Below are 23,814 nucleotides of genomic sequence, written 5' to 3' on the forward strand. Positions count from 1 at the left end.
ACATTTTTAGTTGGACTTCAGAATAACCAGCACAGCAGAACGCTATGAAACATAAAACAAACTATGTACATGGAACGTCTTGACTTTATCAGTCTGGTAGTATTGCTTGGTTCTGGCTTTTTCAATTGCCTCTCTCCTTTTCTCTGCCTGATATTGGGCCTCCTCTAGATCAATTTTCGTCTTTTCTTCCTCTTCTTTTTCCTCCCGAAGCTTCTTTGCTTTTAGCCTCTTCTGCCTCAAACCCTACAAATGATATTGAAAAAAAAAATAAAAAATTTTGTTTATCGTCCTATGATATGAATAAACACATGGCAAAGAAGTTTTTTTTTTTTTTTAGCATTAAAAGCTATGACAGAAAAACTGCCGGTATAAAAAAAAAAAAAATATTGAAAAAAAAATATGTATCAATGCGTAAATAATCCCTTTAGAGAAATACATAAGATGCCAGGCTATAGTTGGCTTTCATAGTTAATTTTTTTTCAAGCAGCCAGCGGGCTGAATTAAAAAATATAACCTAATGCTGGATTCACACCTATGCATTTTTAGTGCTTTTTGCATTTTGCAGATTTGCACTACAGTCCATTTACCATGGTTTCCTATGGAACACGTTCTGTAGTGCAAATCTGCAAAATGCAAAAAGCACTAAAAAAGCATAGGTATGAATCCAGCCTAATGCGTTATTTGATGCATTTTGCAGTTTGCAGAAATGCAGGGAAATTTTTTAACATGGGTTCCTATGCAACATGTTCACATCAATGCATTTTTGTGCCTCTGCATTTTTGGAAAGGGTCAGGGACTTTTTCATGCAAAATGCAGTGTTTTGCATGTAATAGAATTCAATGGACCCGCATCCAAAACACAAGTACTGCATTTTTACTTTTTATTTTAGATTTTGCCACTTCCCAGGCCCCTTCCTTAGCAACCAGCTATATACAGTGTAAAAAAAAAAAAGAATGCAAATTGCGGCAAGCCCCGCAAAAAGCACAGAAATGCTCAACAGCAACATGCATAGATGTGAATCGAGCCTATGGCTTGATTCACACCTATGCCTTTTTGCACTACAGTCCATTTAACATGGTTTAACATGGTTTCCTATGGAACACGTTCTGTAGTGCAAATCTGAAAATAGCAAAAAGCACTAAAAATGCATAGGTGTGAATCAGGGCTAAGGGCTGGTTTAAACCAGATGCTTTCCAGTGAGTTTTTAGGCCTGGTTTACACCTATGCAGTTTGCTTTTGATCCGTTTCTGCGGTGCTTTTTGCTTTGCATTTTGTGTTTTTTACACATTTTTGATGCATTTTGCATTTTTTATATTTTCGTTGGGGTTTCTTTGGCCAATTTGTTGTTGAGCAGATAAAAAAAATAAAAAAAGTAAACCGCAGCAAAAAATACACTATATGCTTTTCTGCAGCTTCTCCATTGATGTCTATTGAACCATAAATTCACTGTTTTGCGTTTGAAAAAAGTCCCTGATCCTTTCCAAAAATGCACAGATGTGAAAATGTCCCAAAGGAAACCTTGTTAAATGGACTCTAGTGTGTTTCTGCAAAAAGCACTAAAAAAAAAAAAAAGCATAGATGTGAACCAAGCCTTAAAACATATCCGAAGTGCATGTATAGTAATTGCCACGTATTCCAGTGCTTTTAACAAAAGTAAAACTTGCTGTAGGTTTTTTTTTTTTTTTTTTTTTTACTTGGAACGTGATGTAAATGACATGCACATAAAAAATGCACTGGTACCAGTGGCGGCTGGTGGTAATTTTTTTTAAGTGGCCCGCAAACAGTAAACCCCCCCAGTGGGCAGTGCTTCTTCCAGGTTTCACTGGCAGCTTCCCTTGCTCGGCGGCAGTGGCGGCAGCGGCTTTCCCTTCCCCTGTTCTCCATGGGCATTGCGGTGGCTTTCGTTTCCTCCTCGGCAGCCAATTGGGACTATTCTCTTTTTGGCCAATCGGAAAACGAAAACGGGTCTCAGACCTGCTTCTGAATGGCTGGATTGAGGATCAGTGTTTCAATAGCGAATATTAATTCGTTGTTTTTAACACCTGGGTGGGCTCCTGGCGCAATGCTCTGCGCCACAAGCCCACCCTATTAGAGCCTCCGGTTCTAATCAGGTGCTGAAAAAAAAATGACTCCCCCGCCGCTGAAATTCACGTGCCCGGCATCCTGAAAGGGGCCGGTCGCATGAGTAGGGGGTGGCGGTATCCTGTCAGAATAGTGGTTGTGGATAGAGCATGTGGGTGGTGGCCATGGATAGAGGGGGTGGATGGGCCGCCACTGACTGGTACACATTGAAAAATGCATCAAAAATGTGTCTAAACATGCATGCAAATATGCTTTGGGAATGCTATAACTGTGGTGTGAACCAACCCTAACAAATTCCTCCATCTACACAAAGAAGATGGATGGAGAAATCCCCCCACCCGGACATTGACACCTGCCATTATTAGAATACATTGTTCAGTGGCTGCAGCTGATTGTCATAAAATTTTCCAACAGGTCTCTTCTTAGACCCCTTTTACTCTTTACAGGTGCTACAGCACTAAAAATAGCGCCTGCATAGTGCCTGTAAAGAGCCGCTCCTGTCTCTCCAATGTGGGCTTTCGCACTGGAGCGGTGCGCTTGCAGGACATTGAAAAAACTCCTGCAAGCAGCATCTTTGGAGCGGTGTATGCACCACTCCTGCCCATTGATCTGAATGGGCACTGCTACCGAACCGCCGCTGCAGCTGCGCTTTGCTTGTCGTTTTAACCCTTTTTCGCCCACTAAGCGGGGGTTAAAACCACCCTGCTAGCGGCCGAATAGCACCGCTAAAACGGCAGTAAAGCGGCGCCCACACCGACCCAATGTGAAAGGGCTCTAAAGGAGTCAAAGAATTGAGCAGGGGAGCTCACATACTGATTGAAGTTCGGAAAGGTTGCTATAGCACCGGTCGAATTACAATCAGTGTATGGCAAGTTTATTTCTGGCTTCGGTATTTTCTAAGTAACTCATGCAAGCATGTAGCAGCATGAACTCCTGATGAACAGGCTTGTTTTAAATCAGTGGCTCTTCAAATATTGAAGTCAGAGGATTAGCATGACAGCCAGGCAACTTGCAGTTTCAAAAGGGATGGTTTCAACTTTGACAGCACTCATCTTTCTTTCAGTAAAGGTTTCCATTAAAGGGAAGAATTGTAAGGGATGGGCTGAAATATTTCCTGCAGAAACCAATACTTCCAACTTCCTTCCATGTTGCTCTTGAGGCCAAAATAATATTGCAGCGCCGATCAAGAGATCTCTTCTGAGGTGGGAAATCAAATTAGAGGTCGAACTGATAAATGGCCAGCACTGCTCGAATGACAGTCCCTAGGCCAGTGATGGCGAACCTTGGCACCCCAGATGTTTTGGAACTACATTTCCCATGATGCTCAACTACACTGCAGAGTGCATAAGCATCATGGAAAATGTAGTTCCAAAACATCTGGAGTGCCAAGGTTCGCCATCACTGCCCTAGGCCCTTTCAGCAGGGATTTCATGACTGATACGCCATCATTTAGTGGAGTGAGTCCAGAAAGAGATCCCGTGCTTTACCTGCTTAATGCTTCTCTCCACTTTCAACACATACCCACTTTTCGACCAATCACCACCGGGAAAAAAACAAGCCTGTATAAGCGTATATCCAGGGTGGGGACAAGGTCATCTAGAGCCCAGGGTGAACATGCCATACTGCCCTTCCCCCCCCCCCCCCCCCATCTCCAGAGCTGTATGATCATCCTGTGTCAGCAAAATCCCCCCCCCCCCCCCCAATAACACTGAGCACTAATCAATTCCTCCTCTTCCCAGTACAAATCCACCCCCCCCACTGCTGAAATCCCCCAAATCTTTGCCCCACCCCCACCCCTCCTAGCACAAATTCTCTACTCCTAAAATATCCCCTCCGAGTACACATCATCTCCTCCCCACTTCAAATCTCTACCTCCCAGCACAAATTTCCCCCCCCCCCCCCCCCATCCCAACACAAATCCCCCTAGGTCACCAATCTTAGCACTCCCACCTAACATGATACCAAAGTGCTCAGGGCTGCCACCCCTCCTGCCCACCCCTTGTCCTGGCCCCCCTTCTGATATTTATTTCCTCCTCCGTGTGACAGCTCTGATCCAGCATTTTGCATGCGAGACAGGGTAATAAATCACATACTCCTCCATGCTGGACATACTGGATATTTTTTTCAATCCCAGCAGCGGAATGAAGAAGCGGTGTGGGAATGAAGGTAAGCGTGCTGCTGGGGAGGGGTCATTAAACCAAGTCTGTGTGGATCATCAGGAGCTAATGAATATGAACCCCACAATCAGCAGTACATTTGTTGGACAACCTGTCTACATATTGCAGAAATAGACATGCAATTTATTAATAAATGACAGAAAGTAATATGGTTGATGATTTGGTTGAGAGCGACCGTTATCATTCATGGCACACCTTGAATGTAATTATTTTGAATTAAACAATTAAAGTGGTTGTAAACCTCAGACATGAAATAAGAACAAAGTATATCCCTCTATAGTGTGCATATAATATGGATTGCGTGAACTACCACCACATAAAGCGCCGTGCCTTAATTAAGTTCCACACTTTGCTTTCATATAAAGTGCAATTAATATAAACAATGTGGATAAAAAATTCAAGCATAAAAAATATGTATCCAGTATATAAATAAAAATAAAAATATAGAAAAAACTATTTCAGTGCCACATGAATGTCCTAAGTGAGTGATCACTCCAGTGTCACTAAATTCCTCCTATTTAAAGTGCTTCTTCTATTCACCAGTCGAGTGACTTCACCATCGCCAAAATGGCCACTCACCAGATTGAGTCTGTGTATGCGCCTTTGGTTCATTTAGGATAACCACTCCGTTAAACATTTCACCAACAGCCTTTCCAAGCAGTATATGCGGCCTCTTGCACTAGTTATTTCTCATAAAGATATATGAATAGCCATCATAGTGTAGTATATAGTAAAAAGTTTATTTAAAATTTAAAAAACAAAAATTCAAACTCACATGTGCCTATGCCGGCACCAAGCATGTCCAGCCGTATGTTTGGGGATAGTGTTCAGATCTGCCTCACTAATGCTCCAATCCCCTACCAGTGGCGGTGTATGTCCTACAGTCTGCGAGTGCGTTCCAAGACTCGTTTTCCCGTGGTGCCAGCAGTGACAAAAACAGAGTTCCCAGCAGCCTCTACGCGTTTCGCAAAATGTATTGCATCATCAGGAATGTGTCATTTCTGTCTGCTGCTCCGTTCCTCTGCTATAAGCATGAGTCACTTCTGACAAGTTTTCCTCACACAAAGAGAAAGATGGTGACAGAGGAGGGCACAATCTGTGATTGACAGCCTCAGCTCTGTTCCTGTGTACTGTATGAAGGTGTATGTCCCTTCCCTCCAATCAACTCTCAGAGACCTTCTCACTGATGTAGCCTCAGCTCTCCACCCCCAGCTTTTCAGAGCTGAGAGACCCTGTGTACATTCTGCATTTTGAATGGATGTAGCCAGGGGCATATCTACCGCAAGGCAAACAAGGCGTTTGCATTGGGCGGCATTTTTCAGGGGGGGGGGCAGCGCCTGTACCCCGGTATAGTTTATTTAGAGCCATCGGTCAGCTCTCTTGTAATAGCAACCGGATGCTATTACAAGCAGCAGGAGGAGATGTCCCTCACCTCCCACGGCTCTCTTGGGCTCTCCTGTCCCACTGAGACATGACATCACTTCTGTGTTTACTCAGTAACCATTGGCGCCATTTTTTTAAAATCTAAAGCATTCAAAAATGCTGATCTTGGCGTTTTGAATGCTTTTAAGAGCAGAAGAGGAATTTGGGGTCTTATAGATCTCTCCATAAAGAGTACCTGTAACATGCCTATTGCTGTCAGAAGGATGTTTACATTCCACGTGACAGCAATAAAAGTGATTTAAAAAAATCATTAAAGCAACAGTGTAAAAAATAAATAAATAATAATAATAATTAAAAAAAAATGAATGTGCCCCTATCCTCCCTTGATTGTACACGGAGGCAAATGCGCTTGTCGGTTCCGCTGGCACCTTTTCCACCAGACCTAATAAGACGCCATCAAAGCAGGTGGAAGTATTTAGCACTGTGTAACAGTACTGTTGGCCACAGTGTTTGCTGCCCCTCTTTTTATCCCCTCAGCCCTCCACCCCTATGGATGTCATCTGCCATTGTGCCCCAAAATCACGTAAAAGTGAGTGCATTTTTTCATCGTTCAATAAATATTTTTTTTAAAAATAAAGTTTTATTGAATTTTCAGACAGAAGAAAATATATTAATACAGTGTGCCAGTGAAGTCATTAAACCCCATGTAGTATCAATAATACAGAACATCAGATTATCATAAAAGTACTCCAATGCACAATAAGGAAGAAATATAATTAGGACAGAGACTCAGGCCAGCCATGTGATTAACCACTTGACCACTGGGCACTTAAACCCCCTTCCTAACCAGACCAATTTTCAGCTTTCGGTGCTCTCACACTTTGAATGACAATTACTCAGTCATGCAACACTGTACCCAAATCAAATGTTTGTCCTTTTTTTCACACAAATAGAGCTTTCTTTTGGTGGTATTTAATCACCGCTGGGTTTTTTATTTTTTGCACTATTAATCAAAAAAGACTGAAATTTAGTAAAAAAAAAAAAAAAAAAATTCTTTGTTTCTTTTAAAATTTATTGCAGAGTATTGGCAGATTATTGCAGAGTATTGGTGAGTATTGGCAGATTATTGCAGAGTATTTCAGTGTTGCAGAACATTGGCAGAGTGTTGCACAGTGTTGCAGACTATTGCACAGTATGGGCAGAGTACTGAAGATTATTGGCACTGAGCAGCGCTGTGGGCACTACACATCCAGCTCACAGCACTGCTGCCATCTCTCCCCCTCTCCCCTCTCACTGTACCAATCGATACAGAGAGAGGAGGAGGGACCAGCGTCATGACGTGACGCCGGTTTGTTTACAAGTGATCCCTCCGCTATCAGCGCCCGTTTACCGTGATGCGCCGGGTCACGGATATTCTGGGGTGTGCGGGAGCAAGATTCTGGGAGGACGTCCCACGGACGTCCACCCAGAATAAGCCAACCGCGCTGTAGCCGTCTTTCAGCTATGGCCTGGTCGGCATGTGGTGATGGAATTACATTTTGCCATGTAAGAAAGCAACGTGGAAACCAAGACCTTAACGACCTATAACAAATCTGTCTTGACAGGTAGGACTAGAATATATCATGAGACAAGCATAACAACTAATGCCTGGTACACACAATGAGATTATTGGATGTTTTTTTTTTTTTGCATGATGATCTCATATCAATAATGAAGAGTTTACTAAAGTTATGAAAATTCCCATACGACAGAATAAAAATTCTGAAGTGATGTCATGTTTTGTGTATTTGTATTGCATTTTTGAACGACAGCTGTACTGATTAAATGAAAATCGTACAATCTGGCATTGTACGATAAAAATGTTGTGCTTGTCCGATCTGATAATATCGGATGAACTGTCGTGATTAACTCTCGAAAGCTCTGTATTAACGATCAGATTATCGTACGAACGCTCCGAATATGTGTTTATTTACCAAAACTGGAGCAGCTGTGCATGGTAGCCAATCACCTTCTAACTTCAGCTTGTTCAATTATGCTTTGGCAATAAATTCTTGAAGCTGATTGGTTTCTATGCAGAACTGCACCAGATGTTGCACTCTCCAGTTTTAGTAAATACCCCCAAAGTCTGCTCCCCCTTCTCTTCCTTTCTTTTTCAATTGAGGGTCGATTTCTGGCCTTTATTACAGGATCTGGAGCTCATATTTAGTAAAGAAAATGACTGCGGCTATCACCTGAGATATTATAATGAACATAACTCACAGATATGGTGTTAGTCCAGTTTTTCACCACTTCCTGGGAACGTAGGTGCAAGGCTTCCTGCTCCTTCCTCTCTTCATAAAGCCTCCTTTCTTCTTCTTCCAATGTGTTGTTATAATTCACAATCCGTTCCCAGTCTGCTTTAGGAAGCACAGTGACATGACGCAGATCCACCGCCTTTACTGTTAAACCAGCATCGTCTGTGACCTTTTCAGCTGCGGTGGGAATTACAGGTTTCTTAGTTAGTAAGCCTGGCAGTAAGAATCTACAGTAAGGATCTGTAAGGAGGGGGTGCAAGAGACGATGAGAGGAGTCACAAGGCTCATTATAGTTCAGAAAAACACATACTATCCTTTTTTTTTGTTTTTTTTAATTAATATTTTTTTTACTAAGGAAGTTTACAGCAGTATAAGGACAGAAAGAGACATCACAGTACAGGAATATTTGGCGCTAAACAATCAGTATACACAATTGTAGTAAATTAACATTGAAGCTCTAGGAATTCAAGTGATATTAAACCCTCAGTTTTTAACCACTTTCAGAGGCTGTTTTATTTACTTACTGAGTATGCAGCTACTTTATCTTTAACCACTTCAATACCAGACACTTTCGCCCCTTCCTGCCCAGGCCAATTTTCAGCTTTCATTGCTGTTGCACTTTGAATGACAATTGCACAGTCATAAAAGGAAAAAAAAAAACTGCGCTATTCTGTCTAAATTGTCAAACTGCAACTCCCACATGTTATACAACATTAAACAAAATAGAAACCAAGAAAAAGGGCTGCGCCTTAAGGACTGACCAATAAGTGATAAGAAGAATTGATCCCTGCTGGGGGAAACGGTGTATTGCAACAAGTAAATCAAGAAATCAAAAAAAGCTATTGCACAGCTCACCCAATAAATAGCATTCGATAATAATTTGAATAAATAAAATATATATATATATATTGTTGCCCCCAGCAGGGATCAATTCTGCTTATCACTTATTGGTCAATCCTTTAGCGCAGCCCTTTTTTCTTGGAACAGAATGATAAACATTTTGTTTGTGTACAGTCTTACTTGACCATGCAATTAGAAACCAACAAAGAGAGCTTTCTTTTGGTGGTATTTGATCACTGCCGGGGTTTTTTTTGTAACAAATAAAAAAAGAACAAAAATTTTGAAAAAAAAACCAGTTTCTTTGTTTCGGTCATAAAATTTTGTACATAAGTACATTTTCTCCTTCACTGATGGGCACTGATGAGTAGTGATGGACGAACTTCCGACGGGACGTTTCGCGAACGCGAAACGCGAACGGACACAAACGTTCGCGAAAACGACCGTTCGCCGCGGGCTCCATTGACTTCAATGGGAGGCGAATTTCGCAAACCTTTAGGTCGAATTTGCGGCCACGGGGTAATTATTAGGGGGTAGCACGTAGTCCCACCACCTGGACAATAGCATAATACATGTATGAGGTGAATTTGGGATCGATAACTACAAGCATTTTTTTTTTATTTGGGAAATTGTTCTGACAATTCAGGACTATGGAGCTAATGAAGGCAATGGAGGAGAGGGAAGGTCAGGGACCAGGGTAGGCAAACAAGAGGGTGCAGGAGATACAGAGCACTGACAGCAGCACCGTAATACAGAGCACTGACATCAGCACCGTGACATACAGCGCTGACAGCAGCTCCGTGACATACAGCGCTGACAGCAGCTCCGTGACATACAGCGCTGACAGCATCTCCGTGACATACAGCGCTGACAGCAGCTCCGTGACATACAGCGCTGACAGCAGCTCCGTGACATACAGCGCTGACAGCAGCACCGTGACATACAGCGCTGACAGCAGCTCCGTGACATACAGCGCTGACAGCAGCTCCGTGACATACAGCGCTGACAGCAGCTCCGTGACATACAGCACTGACAGCAGCTCCGTGACATACAGCGCTGACAGCAGCTCCGTGACATACAGCGCTGACAGCAGCACCGTGACATACAGCGCTGACAGCAGCTCCGTGACATACAGCGCTGACAGCAGCTCCGTGACATACAGCACTGACAGCAGCTCCGTGACATACAGCGCTGACAGCAGCTCCGTGACATACAGCGCTGACAGCAGCACCGTGACATACAGCGCTGACAGCAGCTCCGTGACATACAGCGCTGACAGCAGCTCCGTGACATACAGCGCTGACAGCAGCTCCGTGACATACAGCGCTGACAGCAGCTCCGTGACATACAGCGCTGACAGCAGCTCCGTGACATACAGCGCTGACAGCAGCTCCGTGACATACAGCGCTGACAGCAGCTCCGTGACATACAGCGCTGACAGCAGCACCGTGACATACAGCGCTGACAGCAGCTCCGTGACATACAGCGCTGACAGCAGCACCGTGACATACAGCGCTGACAGCAGCTCCGTGACATACAGCGCTGACAGCAGCTCCGTGACATACAGCACTGACAGCAGCTCCGTGACATACAGCGCTGACAGCAGCTCCGTGACATACAGCGCTGACAGCAGCACCGTGACATACAGCGCTGACAGCAGCTCCGTGACATACAGCGCTGACAGCAGCTCCGTGACATACAGCGCTGACAGCAGCTCCGTGACATACAGCGCTGACAGCAGCTCCGTGACATACAGCGCTGACAGCAGCTCCGTGACATACAGCGCTGACAGCAGCTCCGTGACATACAGCGCTGACAGCAGCTCCGTGACATACAGCGCTGACAGCAGCACCGTGACATACAGCGCTGACAGCAGCTCCGTGACATACAGCGCTGACAGCAGCTCCGTGACATACAGCGCTGACAGCAGCACCGTGACATACAGCGCTGACAGCAGCTCCGTGACATACAGCGCTGACAGCAGCTCCGTGACATACAGCGCTGACAGCAGCTCCGTGACATACAGCGCTGACAGCAGCTCCGTGACATACAGCGCTGACAGCAGCTCCGTGACATACAGCGCTGACAGCAGCTCCGTGACATACAGCGCTGACAGCAGCTCCGTGACATACAGCGCTGACAGCAGCTCCGTGACATACAGCGCTGACAGCAGCTCCGTGACATACAGCGCTGACAGCAGCTCCGTGACATACAGCGCTGACAGCAGCTCCGTGACATACAGCGCTGACAGCAGCTCCGTGACATACAGCGCTGACAGCAGCTCCGTGACATACAGCGCTGACAGCAGCTCCGTGACATACAGCGCTGACAGCAGCACCGTAAGCAGCCCCAGGAGGAAGTCAGCACAGCACAGGGATGGTGTGATCCCCTCATAATAAGAACCCCCAGGAGGAAGTCAGCACAGCACAGGGATGGTGGGAGCCCCTCATAATAAGAACACCCAGGAGGAAGTCAGCACAGCACAGGGATGGTGGGAACCCCTCATAATAAGCAGCCCCAGTAGAAATATGACACCGCTCAACCTCTTCAAAGAGGAGGGTAGGGGCATATAGTACGGTGTGCTTTTTTGGGTCAGGGAAGTGAGCCAAATGAATTAAGAAGGTCTGTGTGCTTGATTCCAAAAATTGTTTATAGACATATACATGGTCTACTGATCACATGTGTTGAATTCCTCCGAGATCCATGCCTCATTCATTTTTAGAAATGTGAGGTAGTTAACACTGTGGTGAGCTAGGCGAGTACGCTTATCGGTCACAATCCCCCCTGCTGCGCTGAACGTCCTTTCGGACAGGACACTGGATGAGGGGCAAGCCAACAGTTCGATTGCAAATTGGGCAAGCTCTGGCCAGAGGTCAAGCCTGCCCACCCAGTAGTCTAGGGGTTCATCACTCCTCAGAGCGTCCACATCGGCCGTTAACCCAATGTAGTCGGACACCTGACGGTCTAGGCGTTCCCTGATGCTGGATCCGGATGACACCTGTCGATGGGTCGGCTGAAAGAATGACCTCATATCCGAAGTCACCAACACATCTTCAAACCGGCCTCTTCTTGCAGGCGCTGTTGGATTGGTACCCGCAAATCCTTCTCTGGGAGTGGGAATTGCTCCTCTGCCAGCGCACGCAAAAGCAGAATGCAGCATTTCTCGAAGCAAGGCCTGGAAGTGCTGCATTCTGACAGCCCTCTGCGACGGCGGTAACATTTCCGCCATTTTGTGTTTGTACCGGGGGTCTAAGTACGTTGCCACCCAGTACTGGTCCTTGACCCTCATGCTTTTTATACGGGGGTCCCTATTAAAACACTGGAGCATGAAGGCCCCCATTTGCACTAAAGTGGAAGCGGTGTGGTGGCCTGGCTCCTGCTCATCATCCAGGATAATGTCGTCCTCTTCATTCTCCTCTCCCCATCCTCGCACAACAGGGATCCCAGAAAGGTTTAAAGCATGCTCTTCTTGCTCCTGCTCATCCGCCCCGGCACCATCCTCCTCTGACTCCTCATCAGACTCCTGTTGTTGACTTGTCTCAGATAGAGTAGCCCCCCCTGGGAATTCATCCAGCATTGCGACTTCCTCATCTTCCCGCTCCTGCTCCTCCACAGCCTGATCAATGACACGACGCAATGCACGCTCCAGAAAGAAGGCATAAGGTACCATGTCACTGATGGCGCCATGGCTGCGACTGACCAGTTTGGTGATCTCCTCAAATGGCCGCAGAAGTCTGCATGTGTCGCGCATGAGCAGCCACTGGCGCGGTGAAAAAAAACCCAGCTCCCCAGAACCGTTTCTTTCGCAGAGTTCATACAGGTAGACGTTAACTGCACGTTTCTGCTGGAGCAGCCTATCAAGCATATAGAAGGTTGAGTTCCATCGCGTCGGGCAATCGCAAATAAGACGTCTGACCGGCAGATGGTGTCGCCGCTGAATGTCAGCAAGGCGAGCCATGGCCGTGTAAGATCTTCTGAAATGGGCCGAGATTTTCCTTGCCTGCCGCAAGATGTCCTGGACCCCAGGGTATTTGACAAGGAATCGCTGCACGACCAAGTTTAAGACGTGTGCCATGCACGGCACGTGCGTGATTTTGCCCTGTTTCAATGCGCTAAGCAGATTGGCACCGTTGTCACACACCACTTTACCAACTGTCAAATTGAGCGGTGTTAGCCACTCATCTGCCTGTGAACGCAAAGCTGAAAGGAGTGCCGGGCCAGTGTGGCTCTTTGCTTCCAGGCACAACAGACGCAGCACGGCATGGCAACGTCTCACCTGGCATGTGGAATAGGTTCTGGGGAGCTTGGGCGGTGCAGTGGAAGAGACGCTAGCAGCGGAAAAGGAGGAGGCAGCTGAGGAGGAGAGGGAGGAGGATGGAGTAGGAGGAGGAGAAGAAGAGTCAGGCCTGCATGCAATCCGTGGCGGTAAAACCAAATCTACACGGGTGCCACGGGTTACATGCTTGACGGCCGTCAGAAGGTTCACCCAGTGGGCAGTAAAACTGATATACCTTCCCTGCCCGTGTTTGCTAGACCACGTGTCTGTGGTCAGATGTATCTTGGCACCGACACTGTGTGCCAGAGATACATTCACTTGCCGCTGAACATGGCCATATAGCTCTGGGATGCCCTTCTCTGAGAAATACTTCCTTCCTGGGACCTTCCATTGTGGTGTTCCAATGGCCACAAATTTGCGAAAGGCCTCCGAGTCCACCAGTTTATATGGCAGTAGTTGGCGGGCTATGAGTTCTGACAAGCCAGCCGCCAACCGTTGGGCAAGAGGGTTATCCGGCGTCATCATTTTTTTACGCTCAAACATTAGGCCCACGGAAGCCTGCCTTTTTGCAGAAAAATGTGAGCTTGGCGTGATGGAAGGTGGAGTGGAGGACAATTGTGAGGAGAGAGGAGAAGGAGAAGTAGAAGACGAGGCTGGACGGTGAGAGCCTGCAGTGTGGCTTTGTGTGTTCCGTTGCTCCCACTGGGCTCGGTGATGGCTGCTCATGTGCCTTCTTAAGGCGGTCGTCCCTAGGTGAGTATTGGGCTTACCGCGACTAACGCGTTGACTGCAAAGATTGCAGATGGCAACGCTATTGTCAGCAGCGGACACGTTAAAAAAAGCCCACACTGCGGAGCCATGTGCCGGTGTCCTGGGAGCGCCAGATGTGACCGTACATGGTCGATGACTCGCTCCTGATACATTTGCAGTCTGCTTTGTCCCTGCTGTGCAATGTAAGTCATTGCTGCTTCTCCTCCCTATCTGCTGGTCCATATCTCCCTCTGAACTCCCCTCCTCTTCCTCTCTTGTGGGCACCCACGTGACATCACTAGACACGTCATCATCAACGTCACCTTCCCCACCGCTATAAGTAGAGTAGGCAGCAACACCGGGGACCAACCTCCTCCTTGGGCTGATCTGGGTACTGGCGTCAGACTGCTGAGTAGCGCTTGTTGCTACCTCCTCTTCCTGATCCAATACCAAGAGTGGCTGCGCATCAGAAATGTCCTCTTGATATGGATCGGAAAATAATTCCAGTGACTCAAGCGGAAGGTATGTGGTGGTGGTGGTGGTGGTCGTGTTGTTGGTGGTAGTGTCTTTGGGGGTGCACATAGCAGAGAGTGAAGAAGAGGGTGCAGATCGAGAGGATGAGGAGGGTGCAGAAGAGTAAGGCTGAGCGAGCCACTCAACCAAGTCTGGTGCATCCTTTAAAGTAATTGAACGCACCTTCTGCAACTTCCCACTTTGGCTCAAGCCTGTTGCTCCTGCCCTACCCCTACCACCCCTGCGGAAGGGCCTGCCTCTTCCTCTGCATGTCATTTTTTAAATGACCCTGTGACAAAACTCTTAGTCCCTATACCGCTGAAGGACTGCTGCAGTATAGGTGAGCGGTCAGCAGTGGTGCACGTCAACCCTATCTATTGTGGACCTATAGCGGTCCTTACAGAACAGCAGACTGTACCGCACTCAAGCCTATGTACCGTAGCACCCTATACCAAGTTACCAGTCCTTATAAGAACTTTTGTGGACCAAGCAGGTTGTGTATTAGTGTTTAGCAGACTGTACGTCAGTCCCTATACCGCTGAAGGACTGCTGCAGTATAGGGCAGCGGTCAGCAGTGGTGCACGTCAACCCTATCTATTGTGGACCGATAGCGGTCCTTACAGAACAGCAGACTGTACCGCACTCAAGCCTATGTACCGTAGCACCCTATACCAAGTTACCAGTCCTTATAAGAACTTTTGTGGACCAAGCAGGTTGTGTATTAGTGTTTAGCAGACTGTACGTCAGTCCCTATACCGCTGAAGGACTGCTGCAGTATAGGGCAGCGGTCAGCAGTGGTGCACGTCAACCCTATCTATTGTGGACCGATAGCGGTCCTTACAGAACAGCAGACTGTACCGCACTCAAGCCTATGTACCGTAGCACCCTATACCAAGTTACCAGTCCTTATAAGAACTTTTGTGGAACAAGCAGGTTGTGTGTTAGTGATTAGCAGACTGTACGTCAGTCCCTATACCAATGAAGGACTGCTGCAGTATAGGGCAGCGGTCAGCAGTAGTGCACGGCAACCCTATGTATTGTGGACCGATAGCGGTCCTTACAGAACAGCAGACTGTACCGCACTCAAGCCTATGTACCGTAGCACCCTATACCAAGTTACCAGTCCTTATAAGAACTTTTGTGGACCAAGCAGGTTGTGTATTAGTGTTTAGCAGACTGTACGTCAGTCCCTATACCGCTGAAGGACTGCTGCAGTATAGGGCAGCGGTCAGCAGTGGTGCACGTCAACCCTATGTATTGTGGACCGATAGCGGTCCTTACAGAACAGCAGACTGTAACGCACTCAGGCCTATGTACCGTAGCACCCTATACCAAGTTACCAGTCCTTATAAGAACTTTTGTGGACCAAGCAGGTTGTGTGTTAGTGATTAGCAGACTGTACGTCAGTCCCTATACCAATGAAGGACTGCTGCAGTATAGGGCAGCGGTCAGCAGTAGTGCACGGCAACCCTATGTATTGTGGACCGATAGCGGTCCTTACAGAACAGCAGACTGTAACGCACTCAGGCCTATGTACCGTAGCACCCTATACCAAGTTACCAGTCCTTATAAAAACTTTTGTGGACCAAGCAGGTTGTGTGTTAGTGTTTAGCAGACTGTGCGTCAGTCCCTATACCGCTGAAGGACTGCTGCAGTATAGGGCAGCGGTCAGCAGTGGTGCACGTCAACCCTATCTATTGTGGACCGATAGCGGTCCTTACAGAACAGCAGACTGTACCGCACTCAAGCCTATGTACCGTAGCACCCTATACCAAGTTACCAGTCCTTATAAGAACTTTTGTGGACCAAGCAGGTTGTGTATTAGTGTTTAGCAGACTGTACGTCAGTCCCTATACCGCTGAAGGACTGCTGCAGTATAGGGCAGCGGTCAGCAGTGGTGCACGTCAACCCTATCTATTGTGGACCGATAGCGGTCCTTACAGAACAGCAGACTGTACCGCACTCAAGCCTATGTACCGTAGCACCCTATACCAAGTTACCAGTCCTTATAAGAACTTTTGTGGACCAAGCAGGTTGTGTATTAGTGTTTAGCAGACTGTACGTCAGTCCCTATACCGCTGAAGGACTGCTGCAGTATAGGGCAGCGGTCAGCAGTGGTGCACGTCAACCCTATCTATTGTGGACCGATAGCGGTCCTTACAGAACAGCAGACTGTACCGCACTCAAGCCTATGTACCGTAGCACCCTATACCAAGTTACCAGTCCTTATAAGAACTTTTGTGGAACAAGCAGGTTGTGTGTTAGTGATTAGCAGACTGTACGTCAGTCCCTATACCAATGAAGGACTGCTGCAGTATAGGGCAGCGGTCAGCAGTAGTGCACGGCAACCCTATGTATTGTGGACCGATAGCGGTCCTTACAGAACAGCAGACTGTACCGCACTCAAGCCTATGTACCGTAGCACCCTATACCAAGTTACCAGTCCTTATAAGAACTTTTGTGGACCAAGCAGGTTGTGTGTTAGTGATTAGCAGACTGTACGTCAGTCCCTATACCAATGAAGGACTGCTGCAGTATAGGGCAGCGGTCAGCAGTAGTGCACGGCAACCCTATGTATTGTGGACCGATAGCGGTCCTTACAGAACAGCAGACTGTACCGCACTCAAGCCTATGTACCGTAGCACCCTATACCAAGTTACCAGTCCTTATAAGAACTTTTGTGGACCAAGCAGGTTGTGTGTTAGTGATTAGCAGACTGTACGTCAGTCCCTATACCAATGAAGGACTGCTGCAGTATAGGGCAGCGGTCAGCAGTAGTGCACGGCAACCCTATGTATTGTGGACCGATAGCGGTCCTTACAGAACAGCAGACTGTACCGCACCCAAGCCTATGTACCGTAGCACCCTAGACAGACCAAGTTACCAGTCCTGATAAAGAGCTTTGTGGAACAAGTGAGTTGTGAATGATTAGCAGACTGCAGCAGAAGGGCAGCAGTCAAGTATAATATTCTTTCTATATTTGGAAGAAAGAATATTATACGTGTACAAGCCTATTACCGTACCACTGATACCAGTCCTGAAAAGAACCTTTGTGGAACTAATAGTAACAGCAAGTCTTTAAAATTATCCTCACTGCCTGACACACTGCTTCCTGCCTGTCCCTATACAAATTGGCAAAAAAGAGTAGGCTGGAACGATTAGCTGGAACAGCTCTTTTGTGGACCTGATAGTAACAGCTAATGATGATGATGATGATGATGATGAAGAAAGACTAATCTGGCTGAGCTGTCCCTAAAATAGCAGCATACAGCGCTCTGTCCCTTTATCTAAACTGACAAAAGAAACTCAGGCTGCTGACCTAACACCTATACCAGTCCTGAAAAGAACTTTTGTGTACCAAATAGCTAGCGTTTTCTCTGTCCCTACTCCACACAGGATCCTTTCCCTACAGTGACAGAAGAAAGAATGTAAAATGGCCACCGGATCGGGTGTATTTATAGGTTAGGGGGAATGTCCAAGTGTCCATGAGCTGTCATGTCTCAATTGGTTGTCCTGTAACACATGATAAACGTGTCACGAAAGGTTAAAGTTCTTGTATACATTAAACACGTAAGTCCGCCGGGGCGAACGACGGAAAAAGGCGTTCGAACCCGCGGACGGCGAAAGTCGGAAATTCGCCGCGAAACGACCGCCGGGCGAACCGTTCGGCCATCACTACTGATGAGGCTACACTGAACGGCACTGATGAGGTGGCACTAATGCGCAGCACTGATAGGTGGTACTGGTATGCAGCACGAATGGCCACTGATAGGTGGCACTGATGGGTACATATAGGTGGCACCAATGAGGTGGCACCGGTATGCATCACTGATGAGCATTGATAGGCAGCACTGAAAACCTACACTGATGGGTACTTATGGGTGGCACTGATAGGTGGGCATGGATGGACACTGATGAGCATCACTGATAAGGAGGCACTGGCAGACATTAGTGATGGGCACTGACTGGCACCATTTGTGGGCACTGATTTTGGCATCCCTGGTGGCCATGGGTGGAATACCTAATGGTCCTGGGTGGGCATCCGTGGGTGGTCTGCGCTGACAGGAGAGCAGCCAATCGGCTCTCGTCTACTCTCATCTGTCAGACATGAGAGAGGAAAAGCCGATACAAGGCTTTTCCTGTTTACACGCCCACAGACGTGAAACTGCTGTTATCCTGAAAGACACCATATTACGCCCTGTCCTAACGGAACCACCACCCGGTCGTCATTCTGCTATAGGCTGGGCGGGAAGAGGTTAAGGCCTGGTTCACACCTATGCATTTTTTAGTGCGTTTTCAGTTTTGCAGAAGCACACTACAGTCCATTTAACATGGTTTCCTATGGATGTAGTTCACATGTGCATTTTATGGAAAGAACCAGGGACTTTTTTCTGGTTTTTGGTTCCATAGACTTCAATGGATCAAAAGTGTGTATTGAAAAATGCAAAATGCACCTGGAATATGCAAATTACAACCTGCATAGGTGTGAATCAGGTCTTAATCCTTGTTTATATTTTAGTTTAAGCTGGTGTCATGATCACTGTCCTTGGTTACCTGTTTCAGGGTGCATAGCTCCCAACTGTCCCGGATTTCAAAAAAAAGTAACTCTCTGTCCTTTTTTCCTCCTCATTTGTCCCTCATTTTGGTCTGATCTTTATAGTTGTATATAAAATGCACTTTTTATCTTTCAAAAAGTGTTTCCCAGTGCTAAACCTTTCATCCAATTTCTAAATTGCTGCATCTGGAAATTTTAAAAGCCAATATAAAGGAATAATAGTGTTAAAAAAAGCACTTGTGGGTTTAACTAATCTTTATTTTGCATTATTCTCCTTTAACCACTTCAATACCGGGCACTTACACCCCCTTCCTGCTCAAGCCAATTTTCAGCTTTCAGCGTTTGTCGCTGTTTGAATGACAATTGCGCGGTCATGCTACACTGTACCCAGACAGAATTTTTATCATTTTGTTCCCACAAACAGAACTTTCTTTTGGTGGTATTTGATCACCTCTGTGTTTTTTATTTTTTGCTAAACAAATAAAAAAAAAACTAACATTTTGAAGAAAGAAAACGTTTTTCTTCTTTCGTTTCCGTTATAAAATTTTGTAAATAAATACGTTTTCTCCTTCACTGATGGGCACTGATAAGGCAGCACCAATGAGGTGGCACTGATGGGCATTGACAGGTGGCACTGGGCACTCATGGGTGGCACTGGCAGGCAATGATAGGCACTTATGGGCGGCACTGATAGATGGCATTGTTAGGCATCACTGATGACACCGGATGGGCACTGATTGGCAGCTGCCTGGGCACTGTTTGACATTTCCCTGGTGGTCTAGGGTGGCATACCTGGTGGTACAGTGTGGTGGCCATCTCTGGTGGTCCTGGGTGGGCATCCGAGGGGGGGGGCTACATTGATAAACAATCAGCACAGACCCCCCCCTGTCAGGAGAGCAGCCGATCGGCTCTCCTCTACTCACGTCTGTCAGATGCGAGTGAGGAAAAGCTGATCAATGGCTCTTGCTGTTTACATCATGATCAGCCGTGATTGGACACGGCTGATCACGTGGTAAAGAGCCTCCATCAAAGGCTCTTTACCGAGATCGGTGCAGCAGTGTGTCAGACTGACACATCGCACCACCGATCACCACGATGCGCGTGAGATCGGTCGTTCTGGGAGGCCGTCATATGACGTCCACCCACAATGAGAGCCCCGACGCTCAGCCATCATTTGACAGCTGGCAGGCAGGAAGCAGTTAAGGGAGTCATGGCAGGGATGTGTCATATCCCTATATACTTTTGCTAATAGGTGTCCCTCATTCCCATCTCAAAAAGTTGCAAGGTATGAGGGCGGTTTCTTTCTCTTACAGCAACCTATGAAGCAACCCTGGCATGCAGGGACTAGAGCTCTCTCCCTACACTGTGCACCAAAAGAACCACACAGCCCCATAGCTTAGGATAACAAGGTTCTCCCATACTACTCCCTCCTCTCTTCTCCAAGCTAACAGAGTGATTTCAGGTTGCACTGTCCCCTGTTAACACTTTCCTGTGAAAACTGGAGGTTCAGAGAAGCAGCCATGAGAGAACAGGAGCCAGCCTCTCCCACTGTAGTCCTCAGATCGGGGAAGCTCAGCGCCAGGTCACGTGAGCGCACAGCGGCGCTCTGAAATAATGTATTTCGCTGCATAATTTTTTAACAAACACAGATACTGCACAGTATATCTTTCTGTAACAGAGGGGGTATCTGGCTTTGAAATTCGTGACTTTACAACTACTTTAAGGCTGGGTTCACACGATTGCGAATTGGATGTCGATTTTTTTCGCTGCATCCAATTTGCATAGCAGGAGATTGTGACCGGCTCTCTATGGTGCCAGATCACACATGTCTGCAGCGGCTCTGGTGAGAATTTCACAGGAGTCCTGTGTGTCTTTTGCTCCATTTCAGGCTTGAAATGAGCCCAAAATTTGGGCTGAAATTGGACTTGAAACGGTGAATGGAGATGCACCGGACTCCTAATAGTGTGAACCCACCTTAACCACTTCAGATCCGCGCTATTGCCAAATGACGGCATTAGCGCGGACCTACATTTTCAGGACTACGTCTATTGACGTCGTCCTGGTTACGAGCGGCCTGCGCGCCCCCTGAGGGGCGCGCGCGGCGCGCTCTGTGATCGGCGAGTCCGTGAGACTCGCCTGATCACCGATCCGTGTAAGGGGTCGATCCCGACCCCTTATCACGTGATCAGCTGTCAGCCAATGACAGCTGATCATGTAATAGAACGGAGCCGGTAATCGGCTATTATTCCTCCTCGCGCTGACAGCGCGAGGAGAGAAAAAAAAAGCCGATCACCGGCGGCCGTGATCGGGACATCAGTCCCGATCACGGCCATCAATACAAGGGACCACCTGCCACCTGCCTGTGCCCACCTGCCTCCCGCAGTGCCATCCTGAAGTAAAATAAAAGAAAAAGTAAGTGCCCCCCGTCAGTGCCCCTAGTGCCCACAGTGCCACCCACAGTGCCACCCACAGTGCCACCCAATCTGCCTCAAAGGTGCTGCACCCCAGTGCCGCCCATCAGTGCCCAGCAGTGCCGCCCATCAGTGCCCAGCAGTGCCACCTATCAGAGCCACCTATCAGTGCCACCTATCAGTGCCCATCAGTCCCATCTATCTGTGGTACCTATCAGTGCCCATCCGTGCCACCCATCCGTGCCACTTATCCGTGCCACCCATCCGTGCCATCTTATCTGTGCCCATCTTTGCCCATCAGTGCCGCCTTATCTGTGCCCATCGGTGCCGCCTTATCTGTGCCTATTAGTGCCGCCTTAACTATGCCTATCAGTGCCCACCAGTGCAGCCCATCAGTGCCCACCAATGCAGCCCATCAGTGCCCACCAATGCAGCCCATCAGTGCCCACCAATGCAGCCTATCAGTGCCGCCTAATCAGCGCACTTCAATGAAGGAGAAAAATGACCCGTTTGCAAAATTTTATAACAAACTATTAAAACATGATTTTTTTTTTTTTTTTTTTTGCATCTTTTTTTGTTTGTTTAGCAAAAAATAAAACTCCGAGCTGTAACTAAATACCACCAAAAGAAAGCTCTATTTGTGGGAAAAAAATGATAAAAATTTCATTTGGGTACAGTGTTGTATGCCCGCGCAATTGTCACTCAAAGTGCATCAGCGCTGAAAGCTGAAAATTGGTCTGGGACTGAGGGGGGTTTAAAGCGGAGGTCCACCCTAAAATACACTCCTAGGTCTATGTGATCCCCCCTTCCCTAAACGCTATGTAACCCCCTTACCTTTCAGCTGTCTTCCTCCGTTTTTTTTATATTTCAATTTTTCTGTCCCAGTGAATTGCGGAAAGGGGAGGAGCCGATGCGGAAAGGGGCGGGGCTTAATCGGCAGGTCACTTGTTCCGGTCTGCCGCATGGGCTCCTGGGATCTTTTTTTTTTTGCCCAGGAGTCTGTGAGATCTAGGAGTCTAGAGATCTCGCGCGAGTCATAGAAGGGAAGTGATGTCTTTGTATCATTGTTTATCTCCGTTGCCATGACAACGGGGCGGGACTTCCGACGAGAACACCCGTTGTCATGGCAACCGGAGCTGTTGACGGCGCTCGATATTGCGCTTACTGCGCATGCGCGAGATCTTTTATAGATCGGGCGGTGCATGCTGGTCATTTAGCATCACACACTCCCGGAAGAGGATGCCTGTGGGCTTCACATGCCCACAGGCAAAATGGAAACCGTCGGGAGACGGTTTTATAAAGTCATTTATGAGGAGACAAAGGCATGCTGCTGATGGCAGAAACAACAGAAGTAAGTGTTAGCCTTCTTAATAATATTGATTTTCACTATGCCTAAAAAAAAAAAACGTTAGAAACGGTGGAATCCCGCTTTAAGTGCCCAGTAAGCAAGTGGTTAATCTGCCAGTACATCTAACACTCCCCTCCCCCAACACTGACAATGCTACTGTCTGCTGTGCCCCCTGTGCTCCTTCATACACAGTGGGGTCACTCTGATACCGGATGTGCGGTACTGCACAGATCACAAAGTTAAAACATAAGAAATATTTATGGTGATTATATGGTCAGATCCAACCTTTACATACACATGAACTTTAATGGCATGGCTGTGCATAGTAATTAATGCCCATCCTAATTGCTGCACATACACTATATTGTCAAAAGTATTGGGACACCTGCCTTTACACAAAGTTTAATGATATCCCAGTCTTAGTCCGTAGGGTTCAATATTGAGTTGGCCCACCCTTTGCAGCTATAACAGCTTCAACTCTTCTGGGAAGGCTGTCCACAAGGTTAGGGAGTGTGTCTATGGGAATGTTTGATCATTCTTCCAGAAGCGCATTGGTGAGGTCAGGGACTGATGTTGGATGAGAAGGCCTGGTTCTCAGTCTCTGCTCTAATTCATCCCAAAGGTGTTTTATCGGGTTCAGGTCAGGACTCTGTGCAGGCCAGTCAAGTTCCTCCACCCCAAGCTCGCTCATCCATGTCTTTATGGACCTTGCTTTGTGCACTGGTACGTAGTCATGTTGGAATGGGAAGGGGCCATCCCCAAACTGTTCCCACAAAGTTGGGATCATGAAATTGTCCAAAATGTCTTGGTAAGCTAACACCTCCAGAGTTCCCTTCATTGGAACTAAGGAGCCAAGCCCAACCCCTGAAAAGACCCCACACCATAATCCCCCCTCCACCAAATGATTTGGACCAGCGCACAAAGCAAGGTCCATAAAGACACGGATGAGCGAGTTTGGGGTGGGGCAACTTGTTTGGCCTGCACAGAGTCCTGACCTCAACCCGATAGAACACCTTTGGGATGAAGTTGAGCGGAGACTGTGAGCCAGGCCTTCTCATCCAACATCAGTCCCTGACCTCACAAATGCGCTTCTAGAAGAATGGTCAAACATTCCCATAGACGCACTCCTAAACCTTGTGGACAGCCTTCCCCATAAGAGTTCAAGCTGTTATAGCTGTAAAGGGTGGA

The 23,814-nt window shown here is 47.2% G+C and overlaps 1 protein-coding gene across 2 annotated transcripts in view; it reads right to left on the reverse strand.

Moving 5' to 3' along the window:
- The window catches only part of CFAP210 (cilia and flagella associated protein 210), a 38,386-nt gene that overhangs the window by 14,052 nt on the left and 520 nt on the right, over nt 1–23,814 (reverse strand). Inside the window, exons 2-3 of one of the 2 annotated variants that reach the window (XM_077447949.1) lie at nt 7,902–8,113; nt 70–243 (exon numbers count right to left, since the gene is read on the reverse strand). In XM_077447949.1, coding sequence (XP_077304075.1) covers nt 70–243; nt 7,902–8,113 — 386 coding nt within the window. Of the gene's footprint in view, nt 1–69; nt 244–7,901; nt 8,177–23,814 lie in introns of both variants that reach the window. The other variant, XM_077447948.1, reaches the window with a different exon arrangement.

The sequence above is a fragment of the Lithobates pipiens genome, unplaced genomic scaffold (assembly GCF_037356315.1).
Source record: "Lithobates pipiens isolate NorthernLeopardFrog02 unplaced genomic scaffold, aLitPip1_a1.2 Scaffold_22, whole genome shotgun sequence".
NCBI lineage: Eukaryota > Metazoa > Chordata > Amphibia > Anura > Ranidae > Lithobates > Lithobates pipiens.